This window comes from Solea solea, chromosome 6 (genome assembly GCF_958295425.1).
Source record: "Solea solea chromosome 6, fSolSol10.1, whole genome shotgun sequence".
In the NCBI taxonomy this organism is placed as follows: domain Eukaryota; kingdom Metazoa; phylum Chordata; class Actinopteri; order Pleuronectiformes; family Soleidae; genus Solea; species Solea solea.
In genome coordinates this window covers 6,954,213-6,980,603 of record NC_081139.1, presented here as the reverse complement: position 1 = coordinate 6,980,603, position 26,391 = coordinate 6,954,213, and the positions used below count along the sequence as shown (strand labels likewise).

Genomic DNA, 26,391 nt, shown 5'->3' with positions numbered 1-26,391 from the left:
AGCGCTAAACATGACAGTGGACAGAGATTGTTTTTCATCTTTAAAATTGCATTTCAGAAGCAGAAACATAATAAAATGGGTGCAGCCACAGACAGATTAAGTCCAGTATGTGAAGTGCCTACAGCAGCCTATCCAAACACAAACTCAAGTTGGCACATTCACGTGTAATCAAGGTCAACAATGTCCTCGCAAACAAAAACCATGAAAGGGGTCAAGAAGTAAAACAACACACCATGCAGGAGTATGACGGTGCAAAAAGACGCTCGGGGAAGCCTCTGTGACTTTCTTCACGTACAGAAACAACAGAGCATCTCTACCGTATCAGTTTACTAATCACAAAACCAATCGAGTGAAATTATTAGCGTCTTAAAAAAAAGGGAGAGGTTGGGATTTTTCCCGCACTGATCAAGGGTGGACATTTTCATTTAATGTTAACACCCTTCATCAATAATGCTGAAGTTGCCTCCCTCCTAACACTCTCTCATTCTTTCTCCTTCTGCAGCCTGCCTGGGTTTAAAATAGCTCTCCCCTCTCTCTTTCTCTGCTTCTCCGTTTACATAAGCACACAGAGGGGGGAGGGGAGCACTTCCGGTCTGGCCACCCAGCCCAGCATCTGATCCATAACACTAGGGCTGCTGGGTGTGAGAGGAGAGAAGAGGTCCCGCAATGCAGGGAAGCCCTCTATTTCAATTTGTCGCCTCTGTCCGTTCTCTGTGCGCCTGTCTGTCTGTTAGCGTGCGTGCGTCCACAATCACATTTGTTTGTCTCAAGATCATCTTACAGACATTTTCACTTTGCTCCAGAAATGCAGTGCACGTCACTCACGGCGAGAAATAAACACCTGGGGTCATGCAATGTAACTTATGAGGACACGCGTTACTGCTATTTAAGATGAGTGTGTCAACAATGAGTCACTTTTATTTAATCAACAACAATTTTAATAATGGAAAACGTTTATTATTAAGGAAAGATTTTTTGTTATTCCTGACAAACTGAAATTTGAATGTATCATCTGTATCATCAGAGTTTTAGTGTATTATCAAAGCATGCTGCTTATATTTTCTCAGCTCTTTTGCACCTATTTAAAAGGTGAATAATGTGGCTAGAGCTGCAACTAATGATTATTTTGATAATCGATTAATCGGTCGAATTTGGTCCATAAAATATCATTAAACCTTAAAAAATGTTGATCGGTGTTCGTCAAACCTAGAAATGATGTTCTCAAATGTCATGTTTTGTCCACAAACCAAAATGATTCACTTTTAATGATTTCTTTGTTATCCAGAGCAAAGAAATTAAGAAAATATTCACATTTAAGAAGCTTAAACAATTAGAAATCTTGTTTTAATCATGAAAAAAGCTTCAAACCGATTAATCGATTATCAAAATAGTCGTTGATTATTCACTTCAGCTTTAAATGTGGCTATTCTTGTGTTTGCTACTTTACCTTTCAACCCCACTAATATTCGTGTAAAATATTCTACTTTTGTTCATTTTATAGTTTTCAAATTGAAGATATTACTATACACGCACATCATTTATTGTCTATGCTTATTCCAGTGGTTTCATTTTTATTGTTGTAAGCAGTCACACATCCTTAGAGTGACTTTGTGATACTTTCTGCTAATGGTCTAAATGGCTAAAGAGTGACGTATACTTTGTCATCGGAGGGTATATATACTGTACAAGGCTCTGTGCAGATGTCTGTGCACCATCCAATTCGTTGCGACAGCACAAGTACCCTACATGGGCACCAACTATGAACATGTTCTCCATGAAGACTAGAAAATAGTATAATCGAGAATAACTCCACGTTTGTGTTGTCTGCAGCTGTCAGTGTGCGTGTCCATAGGAGAGTGAAAGCCCCAATATACAAATTCTCATTTAAATTACTCACCTGTATTTCACCCCCCCCATCCATATTTATCTTGTGATTGTAATGTAAGGAAAATCCTAACTTTCAGAAGAAAGCTGGAAAAATAACGACGTCATTGATCGAGCAGGAAAATATCTGTAAAAAAAACAATTCTAATAGTAAATCTATCGCCTCAGTCTTTCATCTTCTGAAAGAGTTTGCTTCTCTTTGCCATGTAAAAAGAAAAAATTGCATCAGTTGCAGGATAAAGTTAATAAATCTGTCTGAACCAGCAATAAATAATAATGTTAATAATGAATAAGCACTCTCATAATGTAAATACTGTACGTAGAGATACAGAATACTTCTTCCAACACAAACCAACAAAAACAGACAACTTTACACATGTATGTTGAGGCACAAGCACACACACACACACACACGCACACGCACGCACACACACACACAGGTTGCACAGCTATCCTTTTAAGGACTCTCATTGACTTCCATTCAAATGGTCATCTGAAACAAAGCATAATCCCTAACTCGCATCCTAGAAATGAGAGATGAGGTTCTGCCTCATTAGGGGGAGGACAACCGGTCCTGACAAGACCAGTGTTCACGCCAGAAAAGGTCCAAACACAAGTACACACACACACACACACACACACACACAGGCACACGGAGGACAATGAGCAAGCCTCTACACTCGGAGAGCCCGACTTCATGTGACCACTGCATGCCTTTTAACAGAGGCAGGCCTGACTGAGATAAAACGCAGAGAAAAGACAAAAACAAAGGAAGAATTGAGAAGATAGAGAGAAAGAAAGAAAGAAAGAAAGAAAGAAAAATAGAATTACCACCTTTCCTTTTGCTTAATATACAATTCTATATATAAAAAAAACAATGTAGATAATATATAACAATACATAAAACAGCAGCACTACATTTTAAAGGATAATTCTGGTGATAATCAAAAAACATCAATAACAACTTGATCCTGATCATCTGAGTAGCCACAGCCTGATTCTTCCTCTGTGACACAGACGGCCATTATTAAAGAGTCTACAGCCGTGGAAGAGGCTCCGAGAGGCTGTATTCACAAACGCTAACATCAGCGTATAGTGTGTCAAGACGCTAACATGCACTAAACAAGAAGAAGAAGAAGAGGGATTGGACAATTTGAAGTTTCGAAAATGGCGCTGGACTAAAAAGTCAAGGGATCACCAAAGTTATATGAATTAATCATCAACTGAAAACAGTTTGATTAAACTGACTATTTACTACAATATAAACGATGTTTGCGTTAACACTTAATTACAGCTTCACCTTGTCCTGAGTGTTGAGCAGAATTTCTGACTCTGGCTTTTACCATTGTTGTTTTTGTAAGGCGTACTTTCTGAAAGTCAGCAAACGACTGCAGAGAGGAGAATAAGCTTCCTGTTTACACTGGTACATACGTGCCCAGTGTACCTGTATGTTTTTCCATGTGTTATTATGAATGCACATTACCCACGACACGGAGCTGAAACACTCGTCTGGACGTAGGTCGTTTGTGTTTGAAAAAGCCGTTATCGGGAGGAAAAAAGTAAAAGTATTGATGTAGTCTAAATAGAAACAGATACTGCTGAGGTCCGGTCATTAGAACTTCTCATCTGGGTAGCGTTCACTGTCACCTCGTGAACCGTCACACCTTGCGCTCACATAAACCACATGGCAAAACACCCTAACACCTGACCGAGTGCACGCTGAATGCTTTGCTGTGCATGTGAACTAAAAAAAGCCAAAGTGAGAAACGGGGAAACATGTTTTGGTGAGACAAGTAACTTTTACAGGTGAACATGCATAAGGGGTGAAACTTACTACTGTGCACAGTCGATGAGCTGATATTCATTGGACCTTTCCCAGCAGGCCTGCACACCATCGTCCTGCCAGAGGCTCTTTGTATGGTCATAAAACTCCTGGAAAGAGACAGAAGGACTCTGAAATAAAGATGCAATATGACAGAATAAGGTAGAAGAAGAGTGGAGTGGCTGTGTGAGTAAAACAGGAATGTTTACCAGAAATAGCAGCTGTGAGTCTGCATGTGCTGTCCTAAAAATTTGGACGCTATCTTACAATTTATCTTTTACTGTCTTCCAAGGCTTTCCAAAGACGACAGAAACTAAATCAGTAACTATTCTGATCATTTAAACCTTAGAACACAGATCATATAGGCAATCTGATGAAATTCTAATTTTTTAAGTACAATATTTTTTTGGGGGAATTTGTGAAATTTGGAAAAAACGGCTGGCTTGTTTTTATGAACAAAAATGTTAAACAAGCGGTGTATTTTGTAACTTCTGCACAATTATTGCTAGCAATTATTGCTAACTATTATGAACCAAAGTTCTGAACCAGAACTTTGACTCAACAACACATACGAAGACAAAAAAAACACATATTGTAAAGCGGAAGATGTGACCTATAAACACCCCCCCAGGATGTCCATATACAGCAATTTACCAAGGGTGATCCATACTGCATGAGCACGAAGGGTTAAAACTGTAGTACATAACGTTTAACTACGAACAAATTAGCTCAACAAAATGCAGCTGAAGCCTTTCAGCTCCAAATGACTCTTTCTGTGTATCTCTGTGTAGCTGTGTCGCCCACCGACATTCCCATGCTGCACACAGTGAGTGATTTGTTTTAGACAGATAATAGCACCAGACACATTGTGCTAGCAAAAAGCCGGGCGGCTGCCAACAGATTGGAGTATGACTGAAAACAGACCGAAGCACCCATGAACAGCTTCAGAGGTAAACTGTACCGCTCAAAAAACAAGTCGTTCAAATCCAAACGCCCCAGCTTTGCTGCTGTATACACACAAACGCTTCCTCTGTGAGGTCTGATAGTATTGCTTGACAGAGCACGTTTTCGGATGAAGGACACCACTCCTATTTCCCTCTATTTAGATTACTTACATCAAAAAAAGAGAGAAAGAAGTGAAATCAAAAGTGCCTGCAGCAGATAGACCAACAATCAAACATGTGTTGGTGGCTTATGACCATAATTCTTGTCATATACGACAAGTCAGATGAAAGGTGGGATGTGATATTCCCAAGAATTTTTTGGAGTTTAAATTTGCCTCGGAGAGAAGCAGCAGCAGCAGCAGCAGCAGCAGCAGCAGCAGCAGATGAGCGGGCTCTGACAGAGGCAGGAAACGCAACAGTTCACCAAGTTCATGAAGAAACTGAGAGCCTTGTACTGACACAAGGCTTGGCCGTCACTGCACGGGGGCCTATCTCTTTATTACAATCTCCAGTCGATCACACACTCCACTCAGTCGCGCAGAATTAAGCCATTATGAGGGGGGGTTGAAACTGTGGAAATACAGGATTTAACCAGGACAGTCAGTAATGAGACACTTTCATCATGTGTAAAAGTAAAATTACCGCTTGTCCTTCACCACAACACGACATGCCAGTAAAGAGCAATAGAAATGTTCCTCTCCTCGTGTTTTGTGTGAGATACCATAACATGCAAGTTGATGCTTCTAGTGAAAAACATTGGTCTCATTCTCATCAGAATAAGTTCCTGGCTTAATTTACAGACTCGGGGGGGAAGTACACATAAAGTTCAGCCAGTGTTTTAAACTTTTAAATAGAAGATAAAATCCAATTTAATATCATAAAAGAGTTAGCACTGATAGCCACATGGTTTGACATAATTTATTTATCAAATGCATAAATCTGTAACTTTCCAACAACAGTGTGCGAGAAACCTGTCGTCAGAAATTCGGGAAATCGAGTTGGGAGATTTTCCTGCCACTTTCTGTTCAAAATCACACGTGAACACATTTTAGGGCTAATGTTATGGTCTGCAGCACAACAGAACAATATCCAGTACCGTTGAAAATGAAAAAATACACAAAACTGCAGATAACCTGAGGAACCAGAGACCTGCGGGAAACAGTAGAAAAGGATTCACAGCAATTCTGTCAGAGCTGTTTAAATTGAACACAGAAACAATTCATTGATTAATCTTTCTAAAATCGACAGCAAATGTTTGATTTTATATACATTTTACAGGAAATGGAATATACTGCAGTGTTTTTCTTTTTGCGGGGGCCGCCATGAGCTTCAGGGGCTTAAAAAAATAAATACATGTATCTGGAATGAAACTGGTAAATATTTCACGCACGACTTTAAATAGATTTTCTGACTTACCAATCCACAAATCAAAGGTCATGAAATTAGCAGCGTTAAAGACTTGCTTGTCATTTTGTTGTATAATGACAGTATCAGGAATCATTCCCAAAAATAATAAAGGTTTTCCACTGGTTTCTCTTTTCTTTATCAAAAGTTCATTCACAGTTACAAGTGACAAAAACAGAAGCCACGACACGACACCTCTAACATTAGCAGTAGTTGATTGTAGTTGATACATGATAAAAACCCAGTATCCCAGAAAGATTAATAAAAAGGCTTAAATAGAAAATGTGTCACTTTACAGATCAAGGCTGTGGAACATGTGAAAAATCAATACATTCTAAATAAAATAAAAATGATATAGTGTATTAACACTGGAGTGGAAAACTACAGTTTAACCCGCCAGCTTCAAATTATACAGAAACATATTTAACTGTTCTCTGTCTTTAAAGGAAATCATGACTTTGGTTGGTTTAGGAATTATTGATATAAATATAAATATAAATATAAATATATGTTTTGGCCAAATTTAATTGTATCCTCTACCTGCAGCCCACACTCACTTCAATGGTTATTTAACAGCAACATTTTGAGTTGATACTGAAAAAATGAGTAATAATAATAATATTAATAATAATAATATATCAGTAACGCATTGTTTAGGAAACGATTTTTTTTATTTTCTAAATGTCCTGCACATTCATGACAATAAGCTGAAAGCATAGAAACTACAGTACACGTAGTTGAGACACCGACTGCCTCAGAAATGAATTCCTCCGTTGTTAGTCACGAAAATTAAAATTCTACATTTGTTTTCCCCACTCAAGAAAACAAGTCTTCCTATTTGAAAAGACAGCGGGTGGGGCGAGGAAGCTAGAGACAGGTGAGCGTGATTCATGCAAAGGGAATGGCCTATTTTTATTATAAATATAGGAGGAGGAAATGATTTTTGTTGAGTAATAACTAGTATGATAATCGCTTAGACCGTAAACTCGAAGAGATTATGGAGACTCAATCCAGGCTTCCCGCTAGTTCTGTCTCTCTCTTCCTCCTCTGCTGAAGGCAGAATCAACCAGTTTAACTGGTTTCCAGTGGGCCCTAAGGCCAGGCGAGGAGGAGGAGGAGGAGGAGATGGTGGAGGAGTCAGATTTTTTCTCTACACGCTTCACTTTCCTAAACAACCATTCATTTCTACAAGAGGAATTGATACACACAAAGCCAAACTATCTAGCTCTGCTACTTCATTTACACTGACACACCACCTTTAATTAAAAATTGCTTTGAACCGTCCGCGGGTTAGGGTTAAAATCCTAAACTCTAAATCCAAGTGCGGGTCCTTCATGGTCTACTCTTCCTCTTCCATCGAGACCCTGCAGGTTCTCAGCCCAAGAGTCTCGTGAATGACGGCCTGAGGGAAGGGTCAGCTTTAGACAGGCCCGCATAATAAATTTGCCATGACGTAACAGAGGCGATATCAGGAGACTTCCTTTTGCTTACACACAAATACACACACACACACTCTCTTCACTGGAAACTCAGCCGCTACACACAAGCCGGCACTGACGGTGAAAAAAGGCCAGTGAGAAGAGCGAAGGCGATCACGCTGGAAAAAAACAGAGAGGAGGTTCTTTCTTTTTTTCTCTGCGTCACATGTCCCACATTAGATATTAAATAACATATTACACATTTTTTTTTTATATGACTTTTTCTTTTATTTGCTACACAAGATGCTCTTTGTTCTATTTAGATGTTTTCAACCACAATTAACTGGTTTCTCACGCAAACATGACCAAAACTATCTGATATCCTATCGCAATAATTATGGAAACCTTTTCATCTTGACGTGAAAAACGTCAGTGACGTAATAGCGGTACATATTCATCTAGCTCCTTTATTCCACCCTGTGACGTGTTTTATTTGCATTTTTAGTTTATTTCAAATCTGGCTCTCGTTACTCTGCCGATTTCCCTTAAAAACTATTAACTTCACACGACCTGGTTCAATATTGATCAACGATCACATCAACAACTCATCTGCAGATTCTTCTCATGAAACCAAGTCCTGTAACCCTAACCTAACGGACCAACAGTCAGAAATAGGGTAATATGTGGATCCTTTCTTAGATCAGCCTCTCTGTGGCATCACTTTTAAAGCCAAAAGACATAAGTAGATTAGTAAATGAATATCTGGTCTAGCAGTGGGACCTGCAGTGGCAGCTAAACGGGCCACTGGGGGGAAGACAGCGGCTCGGGGGGGGATCCCTATGAGTCTCTGTGTTTCTGCAAGACAGGTCCCTCTGGACACAGTTAGTGTTATTACAGATAATCAGTGTTAATTGGCACCGGGGATCTCTCAGGTGAGAGCCTCATTCAATTGAGAACCTTCCAAGTGGGAGGAAACCTGCGGAACCACGGCACAAACACACAGGCAGATGAATAAATGCTTCCATGTGGGCCACCTCAACCACCTACAGCACACCTGCACCTGCACGGTCCAGTTCTACAAGGATTTTTCATGTTTCAGCCGATTATCTGCTGATAAAATATCTAAAATTGTGGAAAACAAAAGCACCCATGTACTCTGTGCTAAGAGTTTCAGCTACATTTTATTAACACCCTTTAACACAGAGCGTATCGCAGACGACACGTTTGCACAAGCGCACTTTGCAATACTGCGATTCTGTGATCCAACGGTTTGTGAAAGCTGAGAGGTTGCAAGTCAAAACCAATATGTGTTTATTAAGGTAATTTCACTCGTGCTGTCGCAGGAAGCCGGTGAATCAATCGTTTTTGGACATTAAGACAAAGACTCAAACAAATGTTATATTCAATTTGTTTTATACGGTTCAAATTTCAAATTGAACACGCAAAATCTGGTGTTCGTGTATAACTGCATTTTTTTATACATAAAACTTTTTGGCTTTCTTCATTTTAAATTGTTAATACACTGTTTTAACATGCAGTGAATTGTAAATAACTGAAAATGGGCAAAAGCACTTAGTCGGATCATTTTTGTATGGTTAAAATAAGCAAAAAATCCAGACGGACATTTTGAGGCTTAGGTGGTAAAGGGTTAAAAAAAAATGTAAAAAAAATAGAAAAGAAAACCTGTGAAGAAACTACAGCTGCCCCAGTGAGACTGGGTTAAACACCTTTACATTATTATTCTAAGACCTTCAATGACCCTGCAGGTGATGTTGGACTAAAGCTGTCTGTTTTAGTCCAACTGAAAGAAGTGAAAACAAAGTGCTGTAGAAGTCGGTAAGTAAATAAAATGCTACTTACCGAGGGAAACTCAAAATCCTTCAGGTTGACTTGGTTGAGGACGTACTCAATTCTGGATTTGTTTGCAGGACAGGCTAACTGACATGGCGGTGTGAGCATACTCATGGCGGTCACAATCGTCTGCATGAAGAGGAGGGAAGAGGTAAATATTACAACAAATAACACCGCACGACGAGGTGAACGTTGAATCGGTTTACACTTTTGACACTGACGCTTCATTCTGTTTACTGTGATATTAAGACAACTGAGGGTTCATTACTTTCAATTACTCGTTCAATATTTTAAAACTAGTCTGAAGAAACGGCTGTCAGTTGTTCACCAATCCTTTTATTGCCTGTCAACACCACTAACTCACTATGACTTTTATCTTCAGAGATTTCATAGATAATTAATGAATTATGACATGGATACACTTACAAACATCTGGGGCAAATCAGCTTTATTCTATTGTGTTCTATTGTATCAAATAGAGCGGGGAAATCAACAGATCATTTCATTACTGCTGCCACCATTTTAGGAAGAAAAATAAAACCCATTTAATTGCAAACATGAGACTTTATCAGTGAAAATGGGTCAAACTGTTCTTACCTCTATAGCTTCTTTAATGTTGTTTTTAATATCACGGATTTTCTGTTTTTTCTCCCTGTGAAGAGGAGAAACACAAAAGCATTAGTTAAAATCAAGTCAAGTCAAAATGAGTTTATTTCCAAAATATGTCTCCAAGGGGAAACAGGAGGGAGAAAAAAAAAGCAGAAATACTGTATATCCGCTGTAAAATCAAATACGGACAATGCAGCTGTTCTGTATCTTGGGTTTTCCTAACAAACTATAGGAACGGGATTAAAAAAAACACAAACTATTCCAAAACAATGGCTAAGACATGCGCTGTTTGTTCTGTTTTAGTGCCAGTAGGTTAAGCAGGAATGTGCGACGTAAAGCAAACTTCTCGAGGTTCTCGTCGTCAGCCTGCAGCTAGACTGTATCAGACATCAGTATTATGGCTGTTCCAGATGCACGGATACCTTTTTTTTTGCAAACCAGGTGCAAGTCCTTAATATTGTGCGCACTCACCGATGCCGAATGAGAACAACAGAAGTCGTCTAAATGTGTCAAAAAAATATTTCTGCACCAGAGAAACAGCAGAGTGTCGGTGTTCCTGTGTTTGATTTCAGTTTACAAAGCAGACTTCAAATATTAGCCAACGTGACGATATTATTATCTGTATTTTGAGCGTTTGCCGACCGAATTTCAGCATCACGACACCACATGCCGTTGAGTTCATGCAAACTGTGGGCTTCACTGATACCAGCAGCTCAGTCGCACGCGTGACGTCTTTCAAAAAGCGGAGCAGAGAATGTGCACGTTCGCTCCTCGACAAAAGACAAGTTTGACTATTGAAACTCAGATCTGATACGGACGTCCCACAAATGAAACAAACCTCACAGCTGTTTACACAATCAGGGAGTGTGATTTCTGCGTGGGACATCTCAGTGTATTTCAGAGCAACGGGTTACTGGGCACAGCAGCGGCATACATGTACATGTAAATCCTGTTCAGGCAATAAGAGACAGAAATCAAAGCCATAACACCCATGTTTGGCAAGGGGATTTTAAAAATTAAAAAATGTATAATGAATCTTTTCTGACTACAGTGACTCTGCTGAAAATCAAACCTTGACTAAGGATGTTGCAGAGGACAACGTTAAATAAATGTGCTATTTGAATGAACTCCCCTCTGTGTTAGTGAATGTCTTCAACTAACTTTTTTATCGGATGATACTGACAAAGTGAAAAGCATCCACCTCTGACATGGACTTGTGACTTCTGGTGCTTTCAGAGGATATTCAGAATTTAAAGAATGATAATTTATTATATGGACGAAGGCTTTAAAACTGGTTCAAGACATCACTTCCAATTAAAGCATTTAAACAAAGATTTTTGGCTAACTTCCTGTTTGGCAATGGAAAGCATTTCTCACAAGTAAAGAATGAATAAAGACAATGAATAGTTACGAAATTGCTGATTGGTGATTGGTCGATGCCAATTAAAAATTTATATTTGCATACTGGAAACACTTCCTCGTTTGTTTTTTTTTTTTTTGTTTTTTTTTTTAAAAATGGTATCCCATGTAATGCTCCACCTTGTTTTAAATTTATAACACAGTAAATATCAAATGGAAGCTTGACTTGAAACATTTCATCACAAATCAGCACCTTCTCTCCCCCCAGCACCTTCACTGCACCTTTTCCACAGGGAAAAAGCCAACAAGGTAAACCCCCCCACCAGAGCCCACAGGGAGCAAACACACGCCAGAGGCTAAACGTGACCAGGAGCAGCAGCCAACTGTGGATTTGTCATCCCACCAGAGTGTCTATGTCTGTGAGGAGCATCTGTTCAACATGACCCAAAAATAAGTGCATGATGGTGATGCTGCTTCTACTCCAAAACCCCTTTCTAGGAAACAGATGATGCAGAATAAAAAAAATGTCACATTTGTTTCCATTGCATCAACGTGGGATTGAGTTTTAGGAAATTCACAAGACAGGGTGGCTCCAAAACACCCGGAGCCATGTTTCCATGAAAACCTGCAACAGATAAAGCGTTTTGCTCTTGCGTCATCCGACTAGGAGTATTTAGTCTAAAACATTACAAAAATATGGATACTTTTCACTTGTGTTTCTTCACTGGACCATTTGTGGTAGTAGAACAATGACAAAGGTCCTTCTTTGAATGCCAATGAAAAAATATATACTGGTTTTCTTATGAGTAATCAGTTTGATTATGTATAGGATAATCACAAAAATAGGGGGGAAAACATTTCCACAGACCTAAAATAAATATTTCAAATTAGTTATCAACCTCTGCTTTGTGAACATGACACCTAAAATAATCATTTTCCAGAGAAAAGACTTAAAAAATAAATAAATAACCATCTCCTTTTGTTAGTAAAAAAAGAAAAAAGAAGAAAGAATGGAAATTCAATTAAGTTGTGCAATATCCTAGTCAATATGATATTAGCATAGTGGAAAAAAACTGCAACTACAATGTGAGAAGATAAAACCACATACGTTTTTCTTGGAAATAACTAAATAATAAATTATTTCTTGGAAATAACTAAAAAATATAATAAACTCAATAATAAATATACATTCTTTTATTATACCTGAGGTATAATTTGACCAATTATACTGCATTATTTCCTAATATCTTCTAAAAAAGTCATGTTGTTTGTTGATATTATGTCTTGAAGACTTAGTTCCTTGTCATTTTTGACAATGTCCTGCACAGTTGACACTACACTTCCTCACTAACTTCACTCTTGTTCCTGGTTATTGTCTGCATCACAACAGGCATTTTTCCTAGAATATGTATTTTCTCAGTGCACCACCACATTGATGTTTCATAAGCACCTCAATTGTTTATGTGCTCTATGTTGTGTCTGCGTTACGTGAACTGAACATGCCATGAGGTGAGGGCTGGCCAACGTGTCATAAAAAGCATAATTAAAATGTTCAAATTAGTCAATTGCTCATGATAATAGTGTCAGTACTTAATTATGACACAAAATATAATAGTGTCAGTAAAATGAAGGTTGTAAAAAAAAAGTTGTAGAAAACCAGTTATTTTTAACACACTTGTTAAACAGAGAAGCACAAATCCGAGGTTTAACACTCAAACGAATTCTGGGTTCATAACTCATGGTGTGTTTGCATGGTGTTTACACATTACATTGATATCAAGGCCGAACAATCGGGTGACAATATCAAATTGCAAATTTTTGGACAGATATAGCAATTGGTAAATGGTGTGCATTTATGTAGCGCTGTGCTAGTCTTAATGACCACTCAAAACTGCTTTATACGAGAGTTTGGCCGTTCACTGTCCAGATTTTTACTGACTGATCCTTTCAGCTCAATAATCCCTTCTGGAAAGGGCAACCAGAACAAGTACGGCGGGAAACTTTATGAAGATTTATTTCACACACAGTTAGGTTGTAAAACCGACAACTCGTACGGTTTCTGATGATTAGTAGTTAGACAAAGACACATATGAAGGTTAACATATAACAAAAGAGCTTTGATAGCAAAGCTTTGATAATAAACTGCACTTTGAGGATGAAAACAGTGCTTTGACACCAACTGAGCTTTGATTAGAACATTATGTTCTTTGATTATAACATAATGTCTGTCATATATAACAATACATAGAGTGATAGTTTTGCCTGCTGAAAAGTTCTACATTTACACCAATATCCATATAATATATACATATATGTACATATAGGGCGCCTATGTGCAGCGCTCTTTCTATCACACATCTTTCATAACCATTCACATGCTGCCGGCACAACCGTCAGGAGGGAGCAACTGAGGGTTAAGTGTCTTCTTGCCCAGGGACAAATGGGCACGCAGAAGCGCGGAACCGGGAATCGAACAGCAACTCGCTCGTTCCACCACTCAGCCCCCGTCGATTGTGTCAATACATGACATAATCAAACACGATGTTTCCAAGATGCATCACATTCATTCATTTGCACCACACACAGAACGACGGAAAGTTTGGTCGTCCAGTTTGAGAAACAAAACAATCAACTCTTGATTATTATTGAAATCGATTTCACGCGCAGTGCTACTGTAGGTGTGTGAGATATGGCACGAACACTTACTCTGCGTTGAAGCCATTTACATGCAGTATTCGCATCTGCTTGACTATCGTGCTTTTCCCGGATTCACCGGCCCCTGAAAGCAGAAGGAGGACATAAAAGAATGTCAAAATACTTTTTATTAAACAGAACACTTTACAAAGGTAAAGACTGAAATGCTCAAGATGCACGGTACACTGGAAAATGGTGTAAAACTCAAATACACACACACACACACACACACACACACACACAGTCCCTTAAAGGGGGAAAAAAGTATTTTGGTGGAAGAGGTGGGAAGTAGAAGATGACGGGGTAAGAGCTACTACACACTTGAAGATTTCATCCATGAGTGATTTAAACGTCAGGTCTTTGTTTCTAATTACATTACAAAACTGTCCCACACTCATAAAGCTGCTAAGGCCGAGCAAGCAGGTGCCTTGTTTATCTACCTGTTCTTATCTGTAGGGAAACACAACCATGCACATTTACTCAAGTACTGTATTTAAGTATACGTCACAGTTTGAGAAGAACATGAGTTAAAATGCTCCATTATTCCACGAAAAAGAGAAAAAAAGCGCTCATTTGAGCATGAGCCCTTTTGCTTCAATCTTATGACACCTTCTACTACATATTACATACTGTCATATACATTTGTGGTGCTACTTTTGCATTAGAACACTTTTCCTTTGTTTATTGTCTGCTTTTTTCTCTTTTTTTTGAGCAAAAATGGGAGGTCATTCAGGAGCAATGGATGAAAATTTGTTCCAGGAAATGTTGTCATGTTTTTGGGAATGGGAAGAAAATGCCCTGAATGTGTCTTAGCAAATTGAAAATGAAGGAAGCCAGGCTGTAACTGTCTCCTAACCCAAACACTAGGAGCTAGCCAGGCTGCAGGCCTGCTATGAGAAGGAGTACAAATCTAGAATACATTTCAGATTAGGATGAATGGTACAGTCATTTAAGGGAAGATAGTAATCCTAATTGTGATCCTATTTGCTCTCTGTACTCAAGGGGGTTTAGCAGGATGCTGGTCCCGGTCTTAGCAGGCTCATATATTGTACTGTATGACATGGAGGCCTGGATGATGAAGCTACAAATAGCATTATGAACTTAAAAATAGCAAAGATTTCAAGGATCGATTAGCAGATATCCATTTCCAGATCAGATTGTGTGCAGAGGATTATGCAAAGGCCTAAATCAGTCAAGGTGAAGGCATCGGGCATCTCAGCGGCTCCTGTAAAACACCACCGATCACTGAGTGTTGCAGTTCGCATGTGTGGAGACAAGAACCCCGGCCTGTGCGTGGTGCCTGTGTGTCTGCGAGTGTGTCTGTCCACTGTCTCTCACATGTTCTGTCAGCCATGTTTCATAATAACTCGTGAACGTAGGAGATGGGCCTGATTTTCGAAGACACTGTGAAGCACTGGTGTAGTGACTTCATGTCATTGCATCATGTGCTGCTGCTTCACTGCTAAAACTTAAAAATACTGTATGTTGTTGTTGTGTTTTTCACAGAAATGTGGAGGTGATAAACATGCGTGTTAATGTTTCAAGAGTACAACTCAGAATGGACCTTCAGGCCTAAAATGAACACACACATACACACACACAAGGATAAATGATCACACCTACCTAACAGCAGTAGCCGGTGAGTGGCACGGTATATCTGTTTGTCTTTTTGGAGCTGCTTCTCTATTTTTTTGTTGGCTTCCCTCTGTGCCTTCTCCTCATTTCGTTGGTCTTCAGTCTTACTATTGCCAAGACAGCCCATCTTCCCAAAAACCCAGTGGCAGGTTCAGGGGTAGGCAGGATGGTTGGTCGGTTGGTTGGTTGGTGTGTGTGTGCAGGTGGGTGGAGGGAGGGGGAGGAGGGAGGGAGGACAGAAGGAAGGAGGGGACGGTGTTGATGATCAGAAGAAAAAAAAAAAATTATCAATGGATCCTAAATTCCTCGACTGGCCCAGCAGAGGAGCAGCACCTGACTCAAAATGGGTGACATTTATGTTGCCAGATGCAGATGAAGCAGCTGTAATCCTGTCAGCTGCTGGTAGACGACGGGGCCCCACCAGGCTTTGGCACAGTATGTAACGCGTGGATGTGGCTATTTACTGGCAATTAATCAACAAGAGATGAGTGGGAGAGGAGCAGAGCAACGATGCCACCCTCTCAGACGCTGGACTCCCGTGTTTTTCACTGTAAATCCGCAATGAAGTCATCAACACTGATATGAGAGTGGATGTGAGATTTCCAGCCTGCCAGTGCACATGGATGAACGTCGGTGCTCCTGTTTCCCTTCAATGTTTCCTTTTAATTCAACACAAAAGCTATTTTGTTCATCTCATATAGTATATACGCTCGAGTGTTTTAATTTCCTCTTCCTGAGCCCATCTTTGGCAGATTATCTCACACTGCCATTCAATTCATTTCCACTCACAAACCAAAGCCCTAATTTTCCTCCACCGTTTTCCCCCACTTTATATATAAATCTATAGATATATATTAGATTAATATTATTTGAGAGGCTGTTTGTAACCAGATCTCCACCTAAGCAGAGCACATCAAAAAGGGCGAGTGAGGAAAAATACAAATAAATATTTTCTCTCTCTCTCTCTCTCTCTTAAAATGACGACATGTGAATCATCAGGCTACATCAGGGCTTATGTCTCTATCGCAAATCCGTCACATTATACACCTTTTCTAAAAGGGTGGGTGGGGGTGGGCTGCTTTGCAACCTTATCAATTATATCCTGTTTTTAGCCGATGTCAAAAATGATTTCCTCTCCCCTCGTCCACAGATATTAGTGCTCGGCTTTTCACAGGGTTTGACCAGACCTAAAAAAACGAGAGAGGCCCCTTCTTGGTCTCACCCCCTTTTCTTCCCGTTAACGTTAATTTGTATTTCTCCTCACATCGGGAAGCTTCTCCGGACGAGCAAAGGCAGGCGGCGTTTGGCAGCTGGATGTCCTTGAATCAAACGCAATATCCAGGTGATATTCGCGGAAATCCTCCGTTATTTAGTCCGGTCTGGCGCAGGTACAGCTCGCTGTCAAGTCTCTCCGCTCTCTCCTTTTTTTGTATTCCCTCAGAATCCGTGTGGTAGATTGTGGTAGATTACATGTGCATGATACATGAACATACCGCGGTGTTTTCAATCACTGATCCAGCGGCGACACACGCTCATCTTAACCGCCAGTGAGGCCGCGTCCGCTCCGCTTCGCTCCGCCGCTCCGGAGAGAAAATGAGGGAAATATATTATTTTTGCTGTTTTACTCTGAATTATTTTTGCCCCCGTTTTTTCTCTGACAATTGTACATTGAGATAGATAGCGCTGAAGAGGTGGGGTGGGGCAAACGGCTCTCACGGAACCCTGGGAACGAAGAACGGCGGTCAAGTTTTCCGGGACGACAAACTGTAGTTCCGGCTCAAAGTTTCACAATAAAAGCTCCTTGCTCAACTCTCTTATGATTGCGCGTGCAGTGCGTGATATTTATAAAAATGTATTGGTAGAAGTTAAAATATACAGTACTGTGTTTGCATATGTGTTTAATTGCTTCAGAATAAAAAGTATTTGGATTTCATTCAACTTCATATGTTTCTACTGCAGCCCAAAGGAATATTAGTATTATGTAGTGTTTGTTGTTGTATAAATGTTTTGTTTAAATGTTATTTGTTTTTTGCATTTTTTTTAAGGTATTCAGGTGCACAACACTTAAGTCCAAGACAAACAAGTACGTATGGTTTTTATTATACAATATTCTTCTGTTCTTTGCTTTTTTTAAAAATACTATCAGAAACTGACAGATTTGACTCTTTTTTTAAAAAATATTTATGATTTGTTTAAATAATGTTTAAAATAACTTCTTTGACTGACATATACATGTCATGAACAATATACAAATGAATGGCTATAGCAATACCAGCACATACAGTAGGCCTACTGGTGATAATAAATAGTCATACTTTTAAATGAATAAGTAATTATGATTATCAAACAGAAAAAAAAAAAAACTAACACTGAAAAACTAATAAATAGAAATTAAAGGGGTACAGAAATAGACATGCACTTAGTCATTGGAGTGTTAGGGAAGCGATCACTGTAGTTATGTACTAGGTTAATAAACTGTTCATTGTCTAGTAGGTTTCATGATTTAGTTATGGAGTTAATTTTAAAAGAGGAAATGTGAGAATCATGGAATGATTTTCTGTCAGCTTCTCCTGCTGCAGGAATCTCCATCATGTGAATAAAAAATGTGTTGTAAATGCATAGTAACACACAGTGCAACATATTTAGTTTAAAAATGTTACAGGTAAGTAATGATTTGAGCAGCAAGCAGAATGTGAAGAAAAACCTAATAATTTCTCTTTGAAATAGTCAGAAAATATCTACCCCCTGCAGTAGAGTTTTTATATTTCTTTACTTACAGTGGGGGCATATGGTACAATGTGTATCCCTCCATCTTTAATTTGTATTATGTAAAATATTTCTTGTTATATGTATTCACATTGTCTCATTCACATTTAAGGTTGTGACACTTAAATTTATGCAATGACATAAATAATGAAATATAATAGTTTTACTGATGGAAACCTGATACTCACAGAAACATTATACGTCCATAGTTATACTAATAAAGTAGAACTTAAAACATGCAAATCCACATCTTAAAATAATTGCCTTTATCTTTTCAATCGTGTGACGCTTTTAGATTGAAGTTGAGCTTATAGTGTTTCCGGTTCCTTCCTTGTTGTCGCTTGATGCAGGGACGAATCACATGATTGCCTGGAGCGTCACGAAGTAGAGGTACAGAAGGGGAGAGACGCCCTCTTTGAAGCAAAAATGATTATCAGTTTATACACCCAAAATACATTGATCAGTCATACTGAAAAACAAAACAAAAAACACCGTTACAAATAATTAACTCATCTATATAAATATGAGCATAATTTGTGTAGACGTGTTAATTGCAACAAATTGTAAAAACAAAAACAAAGGCAGGTATAGTGAAGGTTGACATGTGAAGCTAATTTCTTCCAATCAGCAATTGTTTTATTATCAATACATGAGACAATTGTTGTCTGTAGTATTCAATATATTCTGTTTACAAAGTGCCACAGACACCATTATCATTATTGTTATTATTATTATTTTTTTAATGCCCTAAAGTCCATAGTGAACACCAGATTACTTTTCAACATTTGGGTTAAAATGGCTGAAGATCATCTAAATTCGAAGATTGGATGCTTTGGAACAGGTGGTTAAATTGGTGAATATGTTTTGATAAACCTTTCAGAATAAAAATCCAAATGTCATGTCAGTTTAACTCATTTGACACACACACATTTGCACAGCACTCCTAGTGAAGATCCTCATATACATATTGCATTCCCTAGCCCAGGGGTCTGCGACCTTTAGTATAAAAAGAGACATATTTTGTTCCCTCTCCACCCAAATAAAATTAATCTGGAGCCACAAAACCTATTTGATACAGGTACATCTTGTATATAAATTAACAATAGTTTGTTGCATGTATGAAATTTAGGAACTACAAAAACTACAAAAAGACAACTGTTGACACTTCATTGCTGTTTATACCCAACCTCTTTTAAAGTGGAGAAAAATCTACTTTGAAATAAAACACAGAATTATGTAGACCTTGTCCTTCCATTGTTTTTGGAAAATTACTATAATTAAAAAAGTAACCCACTTTTTATGCCTGAGAAGACCTGCCTGGCAAAAGTTATGTTGCTCCAAAGATGGACAGGATTCCGCATGTGTACTTTTTGCACATTACTTCATTTAAGTGTCAGAGATGGCTTCCAATAATATTCAAACAAGTTTGTTGAGGCTTTTGTTTTTGAATCACATTTGACGTAGACATTGGATATGACGCAGAACATTTTAAAACACTTTTATTTGTTGCCTTGATCACTTTGAAAGAAACAGGTTAGCCCTAACCCTAAAAAAAATAACGTTTATATTCCAAAGCTACAAGGAGCCATTGGAGAGGGGCTGTAGAGCCACATGTGGCTCAAGAGCCTGCCCTAGCCCCTTATCCTAACTTTAACCATAACAAATATATGCCTAACACTTAAACCAAATGTTAACTCTTAAAAAGGTTGTGAGGACCAGCCAAAATGTGCTCACTTTCCCAAAATGTCCATATTCCATATGGTTTATAAGATTTCTGGTTTTCACAAAGCTACACATACAAGGACAGACACACACACACACACACAGAGAAAGAGAGAGAGGTTTGTGCAGCAATCCTTTTAAGGACACACATTGACTTCCATTAATTTAGGCAGCCTAACCAAATCTTCATCCCTAACTTTAACCATAACCCAAGGTCAATGTTTATGCCAAATAAGATCATAAAGAGGTAACAAATACAACACACACACAAACACACACACACACAAATAATTCAAAAAACAAAAGTACTGTAAGATCAGGGAAAAACACACAAATGTAATCAATGACAACTAAATGTGAACAAGTCAATTTTAAACTAAAGACAAACCAAGAAGATAAACAATATGATAAACACATTTTAGAAATGATTTTAATATTGAACTGATTATTACACTTAACAGCTTAGCTCCCAGCTCAACTGTTGATGAGCTGTTCCTCATGAGTCTGGGTGCAGCCGTAGATCCAGGGGTTCTGCTAGAGGCTTCTCTGAATTATGCTTTAAGACTTAATGTGACCTTTTAGTGAGCTTTTGCAGTCAGGGTGCCTGGATCTGGAACACCCTGCCAGATGATCCAAAGGCTTGCTGAATGTTTTGAAAACAAACAAACCTTTTCATTTTAGAACATGGTCTTTAGCTTATCTTGCATAAACAGCAACATGACTATCACAGTATTTGTACATATTGAGTCTTGAATAGCCCAAGAACGTGCTATGATTTTAGAATTAATCAACAATCTGAAGTGTAATGTTATGCTTGTGTTGGTCCTCTAGATGGTAGCATCCCTCACCCACAATGTCCAAAATACCAATACCTACACACATACTGACTTAATACCTAAAATAAAATAAAAAAAGTATTGATTATTTTGCAAAAATCCTTTTTTGTTGTTCATATGGCATATTTTCAAAATCCTGCTGTGAGAAGGTAACATGTTGCTGTTCAAGATCATTCTGAAGTTTCTTGTGTTGTGTTTTACTTCTTATTTAAAAAAAAACAAAAACATTTTATTAAGAGACATGAGAACAGCCTGTTTGAAATGTGTGTGTGTAACTGATAATCATATCTGTTTCGCAAAAAAAAATAATGCTGACCATAGAAATGCTCTGTCTCCATTCATCCTTGCCACACTGCCTTCCTGTTTTTGCTCAGGCATTCAGCTCATGGTCTATTTTCTTATTCATATCATTGCATCAAAAATAATATGACATACTTGAATGAGTCCAGTCACACACCTTACAATTTATTTACTATAGTAATTACCACATGACCTTGAGATATTTTTCAACTTTAAACTATGGTTTCCTAAAGCAAATATATTCAAATAATTGTTTTACATGATTTATATCATAAAGCTATAATGATATATATATATATATTCATGTACAGCAAAACACACGACACAGACTGTATACGGTATTGTACTGAATATTGTGGACCTACCAAATAATTACAGAAAAAAAGGTAAAAACAAATAAAAGCAATATAATTGACAGCGAATATTATTTTACGTGATACAGAATGTTGTTGGGGGGGGCTTCATCGAGCGGCAGCTAGGAAGACGCCCTAATGACATCATTGCTGGTGCTGTATAAAAGACTGGTAGGATTTTTCACTATCAGAGACCCCAGCTGCTCTTTGCACTATAGCCCTATCATAATGCGTGAAATTGTACATCTGCAAATTGGCCAATGTGGCAACCAGATCGGCTCAAAGGTAACATAATGAACTTCCTTCTCCACTATTTTATGGTTATAATAAGCATTATGCCTTATTTTGTGTTAAAAAAAATTTTTAAGATATGTTCTGTCAATGCCAGGAACTACATCTAAACTTCTGTGTTTGGAGGATGAAAGTAATTATTTGGTTGCTATTTATTTCATTTAATTTGTTGTCTTTTAATTATGATTAATATTTTTGACATGTTCCCATCATTTGCATGTTGCCAACAACAGTTGTGGCTGGGTGTTCCTTGTCAAGCATTAAGGGTATAGATAAGGGCATAAGTCAGACTGGCGTGGGTGGGACTTTTTTTTTTTTTTATCGTGGCAGCCACAAAACCAGAGAGAGGAACTACAAGATAATCCAGCAAAGGCGCCATGATAATGCTTGAAAATGCTTTAAATATCCGTCTTTTAAGGTTTTAAGTAAATACATCATGTGTTTTAAGAGTTTTAGCATGTACTCAGCTTGTACAGGAGTCATTTAAAAGATATTGAATTGAAGTGTATCAATAATATCAAGGTGCATAGATAGGCATAGGCAGCGTCTTTGGTTGCCAAATTCTTCAGATGAGACCACAATCTGGTAAAAACCAATGGAAATGTGTCAATAGCATTAATATTGATATTAATATTAATACAAGTTGCTTTTAACAGCTCTCTTCTGTTAGCTTCTGTTACAATTCTCTGTATTTTCCACTCTTTGTAAATGTGATGTTTTGTTTGTAATCTGCTGAACTAATTTCTGTACTCGTTTCCTATTGCTGTTTGTCCTGGGAGAGGGCTGTTTTTGTGGTGTTTTTCCTCACTTGATGTGAGGGTCTAAGGATAAAGGTGTCATTTGCTATACAGACTGTATCGCCCTTCGAGGCAAACTGTGTTTGTATCAATAAAATTTACTCAACTTGATTGAAACGTAAGTTGCCAAAAGCTATATCTCAGGAATCAAACTATTTAATTATAATTTACCGCACTGATAACATTTTTCGGTGACTTTTCACAGTTCTGGGAAGTGATCAGCGAGGAACATGGGATCAATGCAGCAGGCATGTATGTGGGAGACATCCACGTCCAACTGGAGAGGGCCAATGTCTACTTCAATGAGGCACATGGTAAAAATAAAGAATATGTACTGTATATAGACAACAATATGCTAATTTTAAAGCTGATAATGTATTCCCGTCACTCAACATTCAGTGGGAGACATATTTTAGTCTACATTCTGGCTGCATTGGTAATAATCTCCATTGTTTCTATAGGTGGTAAATATGTGCCCAGAGCTCTGCTTGTTGACCTGGAGCCTGGCACCATGGACAGTGTCAGAGGAAGCCGCATCGGGGACCTTTTTAGGCCAGACAATTTCATCTATGGTGAGACGAATAATAATCATATACAGTAGATGCTGTTGATAGAATGATTGCATTAAGATAATTTTAGTTTGTTTTTTGTAAAGATACATACACTCGTGGCACTGTCATAGTTATAGGGCATTGGATACAAAACATCTTGTGCCATGTCATAGTTGGATAAAAATGGCATTGGAATTGCTACAACTATACTGCCAGAATTGGTTGAGCCTTTGTGTCTTTATTTTGATGTTACAGGGAGCTCGGGAGCTGGGAATAACTGGGCGAAGGGCCACTACACAGAGGGAGCTGAGTTGGTCGAGCAGGTGATTGACAGAGTGAGGAATGAGTGTGAAAGCTGTGACTGCCTTCAGGGCTTCCAGCTGGTTCACTCGTTGGGGGGTGGCACTGGCTCCGGCATGGGAACCCTCATTATCAACAAGATCCGAGAGGAGTTCCCTGACCGCATCATGACCAGCTTCAGCATCATGCCCTCTCCCAAAGTCTCTGATACAGTGGTGGAGCCATACAATGCAACCCTCTCGGTTCACCAACTTCTGGAGAACACAGATGAGACCTTCTGCATTGACAACGAGGCCCTCTATGATATCTGCTTCCGTACACTGAAGCTGACCACACCAACATATGGGGACCTCAACCACTTGGTCTGCATGACCATGAGTGGGGTCACAACCTCCCTGCGATTCCCTGGACAGCTCAATGCAGACCTGAGGAAGCTGGCTGTCAACATGGTGCCTTTCCCTCGCCTCCACTTCTTCATGCCAGGCTTTGCGCCCCTGACAGCTCGTGGCAGTCAACAGTACAGAGCCATCACTGTGCCTGAGCTCACACAGCAGATGTTTGATGCCCGCAATATGATGACGGCATGTGACCCAAGGAGAGGGCGCTATCTGACGGTTGCAGGTGTCTTCCGTGGTAGAATGTCCACCAAAGAGGTAGAAGAACAAATGCTCGCAATCCAGCAGAAAAATAGCCACTACTTTGTGGACTGGATCCCACATAACGTCAAGGTTGCCGTGTGTGACATCCCACCACGAGGCCTCAAAATGTCCTCCACCTTCATCGGCAATAACACAGCCATTCAGGAGATATTCCGTCGTGTGGGTGAGCAGTTCTCCTTGATGTTCAGACGGAAAGCCTTTCTTCACTGGTATACTGGGGAAGGTATGGATGAACTGGAGTTCACCGAGGCAGAGAGCAACCTCAACGACCTGGTGTCAGAGTACCAGCAGTATCAAGATGCCACTGCTGATCTAGATTCAGAGGCAGAGGAGGTGGAAGAGGTGGAAGAGGAGGGGCCTTCATCAAGAATAACAACAAATGTTCAGGTGCAAATGGAACCTAATTTGGAAAGAGTGGTGGAAACAATTGAAGACACTGTAGATGAGTAGGAGAGACATGGGGTATACAGTGTGGTGTGCAGGTTTGACACTTGCTGCATGGATGGAAAAAGAATTGATTGTTTGGAAAGAAATACTTTTATTTTGTAATGGATGGTTGGTTGATTTAGATAACATTAGTTAAAATGTGCTGGAACATATAGTATTGAACAATAGTGCTTATTGTCTTTTATGTATTGTTGAAATAATTTTTTTGCATTACAGTATGTGTTGAAAAGTGTAAATGATCTTTTTGATGCACAGCCAATGAAATTATTAACAATCCTTTTCTTTGGTTGTACACAAAATATTGTATTGTATGATTTGTATGTAAGCTATCATGCTAATTAAATATATGAAAACCAATTTTTTATATATATATATATATTTTTATGATTTCTGACAAATGACAGTACATTGATTACAACATTAAAAACAACTACACTCTCTCAGTTTGACCATTTTAAGTTAAACTGAATTCAACTACAGGAAGTGATGGACAGTACTTTGACAGCACAGTGACAGTGATACCATTCGTCACTGTCACTGTTTCCTCCCACTGTTACATGTCTGTTACAAACAGATTACACATGACTTGGCCAGCGTGTCTGCCCTCTGAGATAAGCACACGGGACATGGAAATGTCCCTGCAGTACTGCAATAAAATGGAGCAGACTCATATATAGACTGGGGAAAGGGAGATAATACAGAGTGTAACCCATGTGTGAATCTAGGTTACGGTGACAGACAGTATTGCACCACAGAGAGAATTGTGCTTCAAATACCAAGATAGTATAGAATGAAGAAACACACAAATTCCAGCTCTGGGTGAAGTTAATATCTAACTCAATTTATCAAAACTATCAGCTTCTGACTTGACTTAAGAACATGCAGGATATACATATATATATAATTAAAAAACGATGTGATCTAGAAAGACATAATTAGTGCAATAAAAACATTACATAAATCATTACGTAACCGCTGTCATGCTTAGCACAGGTGGTGCCTGTGCTAAGGATTTATGTTCAGACATATGATAGCCATCACCCAACATTCACCTTTTGACTTATTTCTGACTCAAACACTTCCTTGTCTCAGGTTGCACATGCCTAATTATTCTGACCAGTTCAACCAAAGAGTGGGGATTTGTTTTCCCCGTTATTACATTTCAATAATGTTTCGAGTCTAAAATTGGTCCAATTGTAATTAAAAATTCAATGTGTTGTTTTTACAAGAAAAAATAAGCTCTTTCTTCTGGCAGAGGTCCAGTTCCTTCTCCGTCAAGGACTCCTCCAAGGACACTCCCACCATTTCCCTTGAATTCATTTGACTATAATGGTTCGAGTAGAATAGCATTTCATACTACAAAATGGAGCAAAACCTGCCTCTTTGCATGTGTATGCCATATTATTATTACTATTGTTGTTGTTATTTCTAGTTATTCATCCATCCACCTTCTACCGCTTTATCCTCCACATGAAGGTCACAGGGGGCGCTGGTGCCAATCCCAGCTGACGGGGAAACTGGAGAACCTGGAGGTTATAGTTATTAACATATTGTTTATCATTAACAATAATACAAATAATGTTATTTATTTGTTTATTTTCATTACCATGATTGTTACAGAAATATTACAGAGTAGTTGTTTCAGTGCAGTAAAAATGGACAATATTGACTTTATTGTCATCAAGAATAAAAGTATAAAGCTTTTTATGTGGTCCGTAAATTTACCAGCACTGCAAACTAATTGTACAT

General features: G+C 38.7%; 2 protein-coding genes across 3 annotated transcripts in view; one reads left to right on the top strand and one right to left on the bottom strand.

Moving 5' to 3' along the window:
• The window catches only part of LOC131460833 (guanine nucleotide-binding protein G(s) subunit alpha-like), a 31,362-nt gene extending 14,000 nt beyond the window's left edge, over nt 1–17,362 (bottom strand). The window contains exons 1-5 of one of the 2 annotated variants that reach the window (XM_058631657.1): nt 15,609–17,362; nt 13,998–14,070; nt 9,921–9,975; nt 9,333–9,452; nt 3,719–3,837 (exon numbers count right to left, since the gene is read on the bottom strand). In XM_058631657.1, coding sequence (XP_058487640.1) covers nt 3,719–3,837; nt 9,333–9,452; nt 9,921–9,975; nt 13,998–14,070; nt 15,609–15,747 — 506 coding nt within the window. In that variant the 5' untranslated portion in view covers nt 15,748–17,362. The remainder of the gene's footprint in view (nt 1–3,718; nt 3,838–9,332; nt 9,453–9,920; nt 9,976–13,997; nt 14,071–15,608) is intronic. The other variant, XM_058631658.1, reaches the window with a different exon arrangement.
• A 4,411-nt stretch (nt 17,363–21,773) lies between these two features.
• tubb1 (tubulin, beta 1 class VI) lies at nt 21,774–24,999 on the top strand. Its single transcript, XM_058630602.1, has 4 exons — nt 21,774–21,882; nt 22,891–22,999; nt 23,147–23,257; nt 23,492–24,999. The coding sequence occupies exons 1-4, from the start codon at nt 21,826–21,828 to the stop codon at nt 24,643–24,645; spliced, it is 1,431 nt and encodes a 476-aa protein (XP_058486585.1). The 5' UTR covers nt 21,774–21,825; the 3' UTR covers nt 24,646–24,999.
• Nucleotides 25,000–26,391: the final 1,392 nt, after the last annotated feature.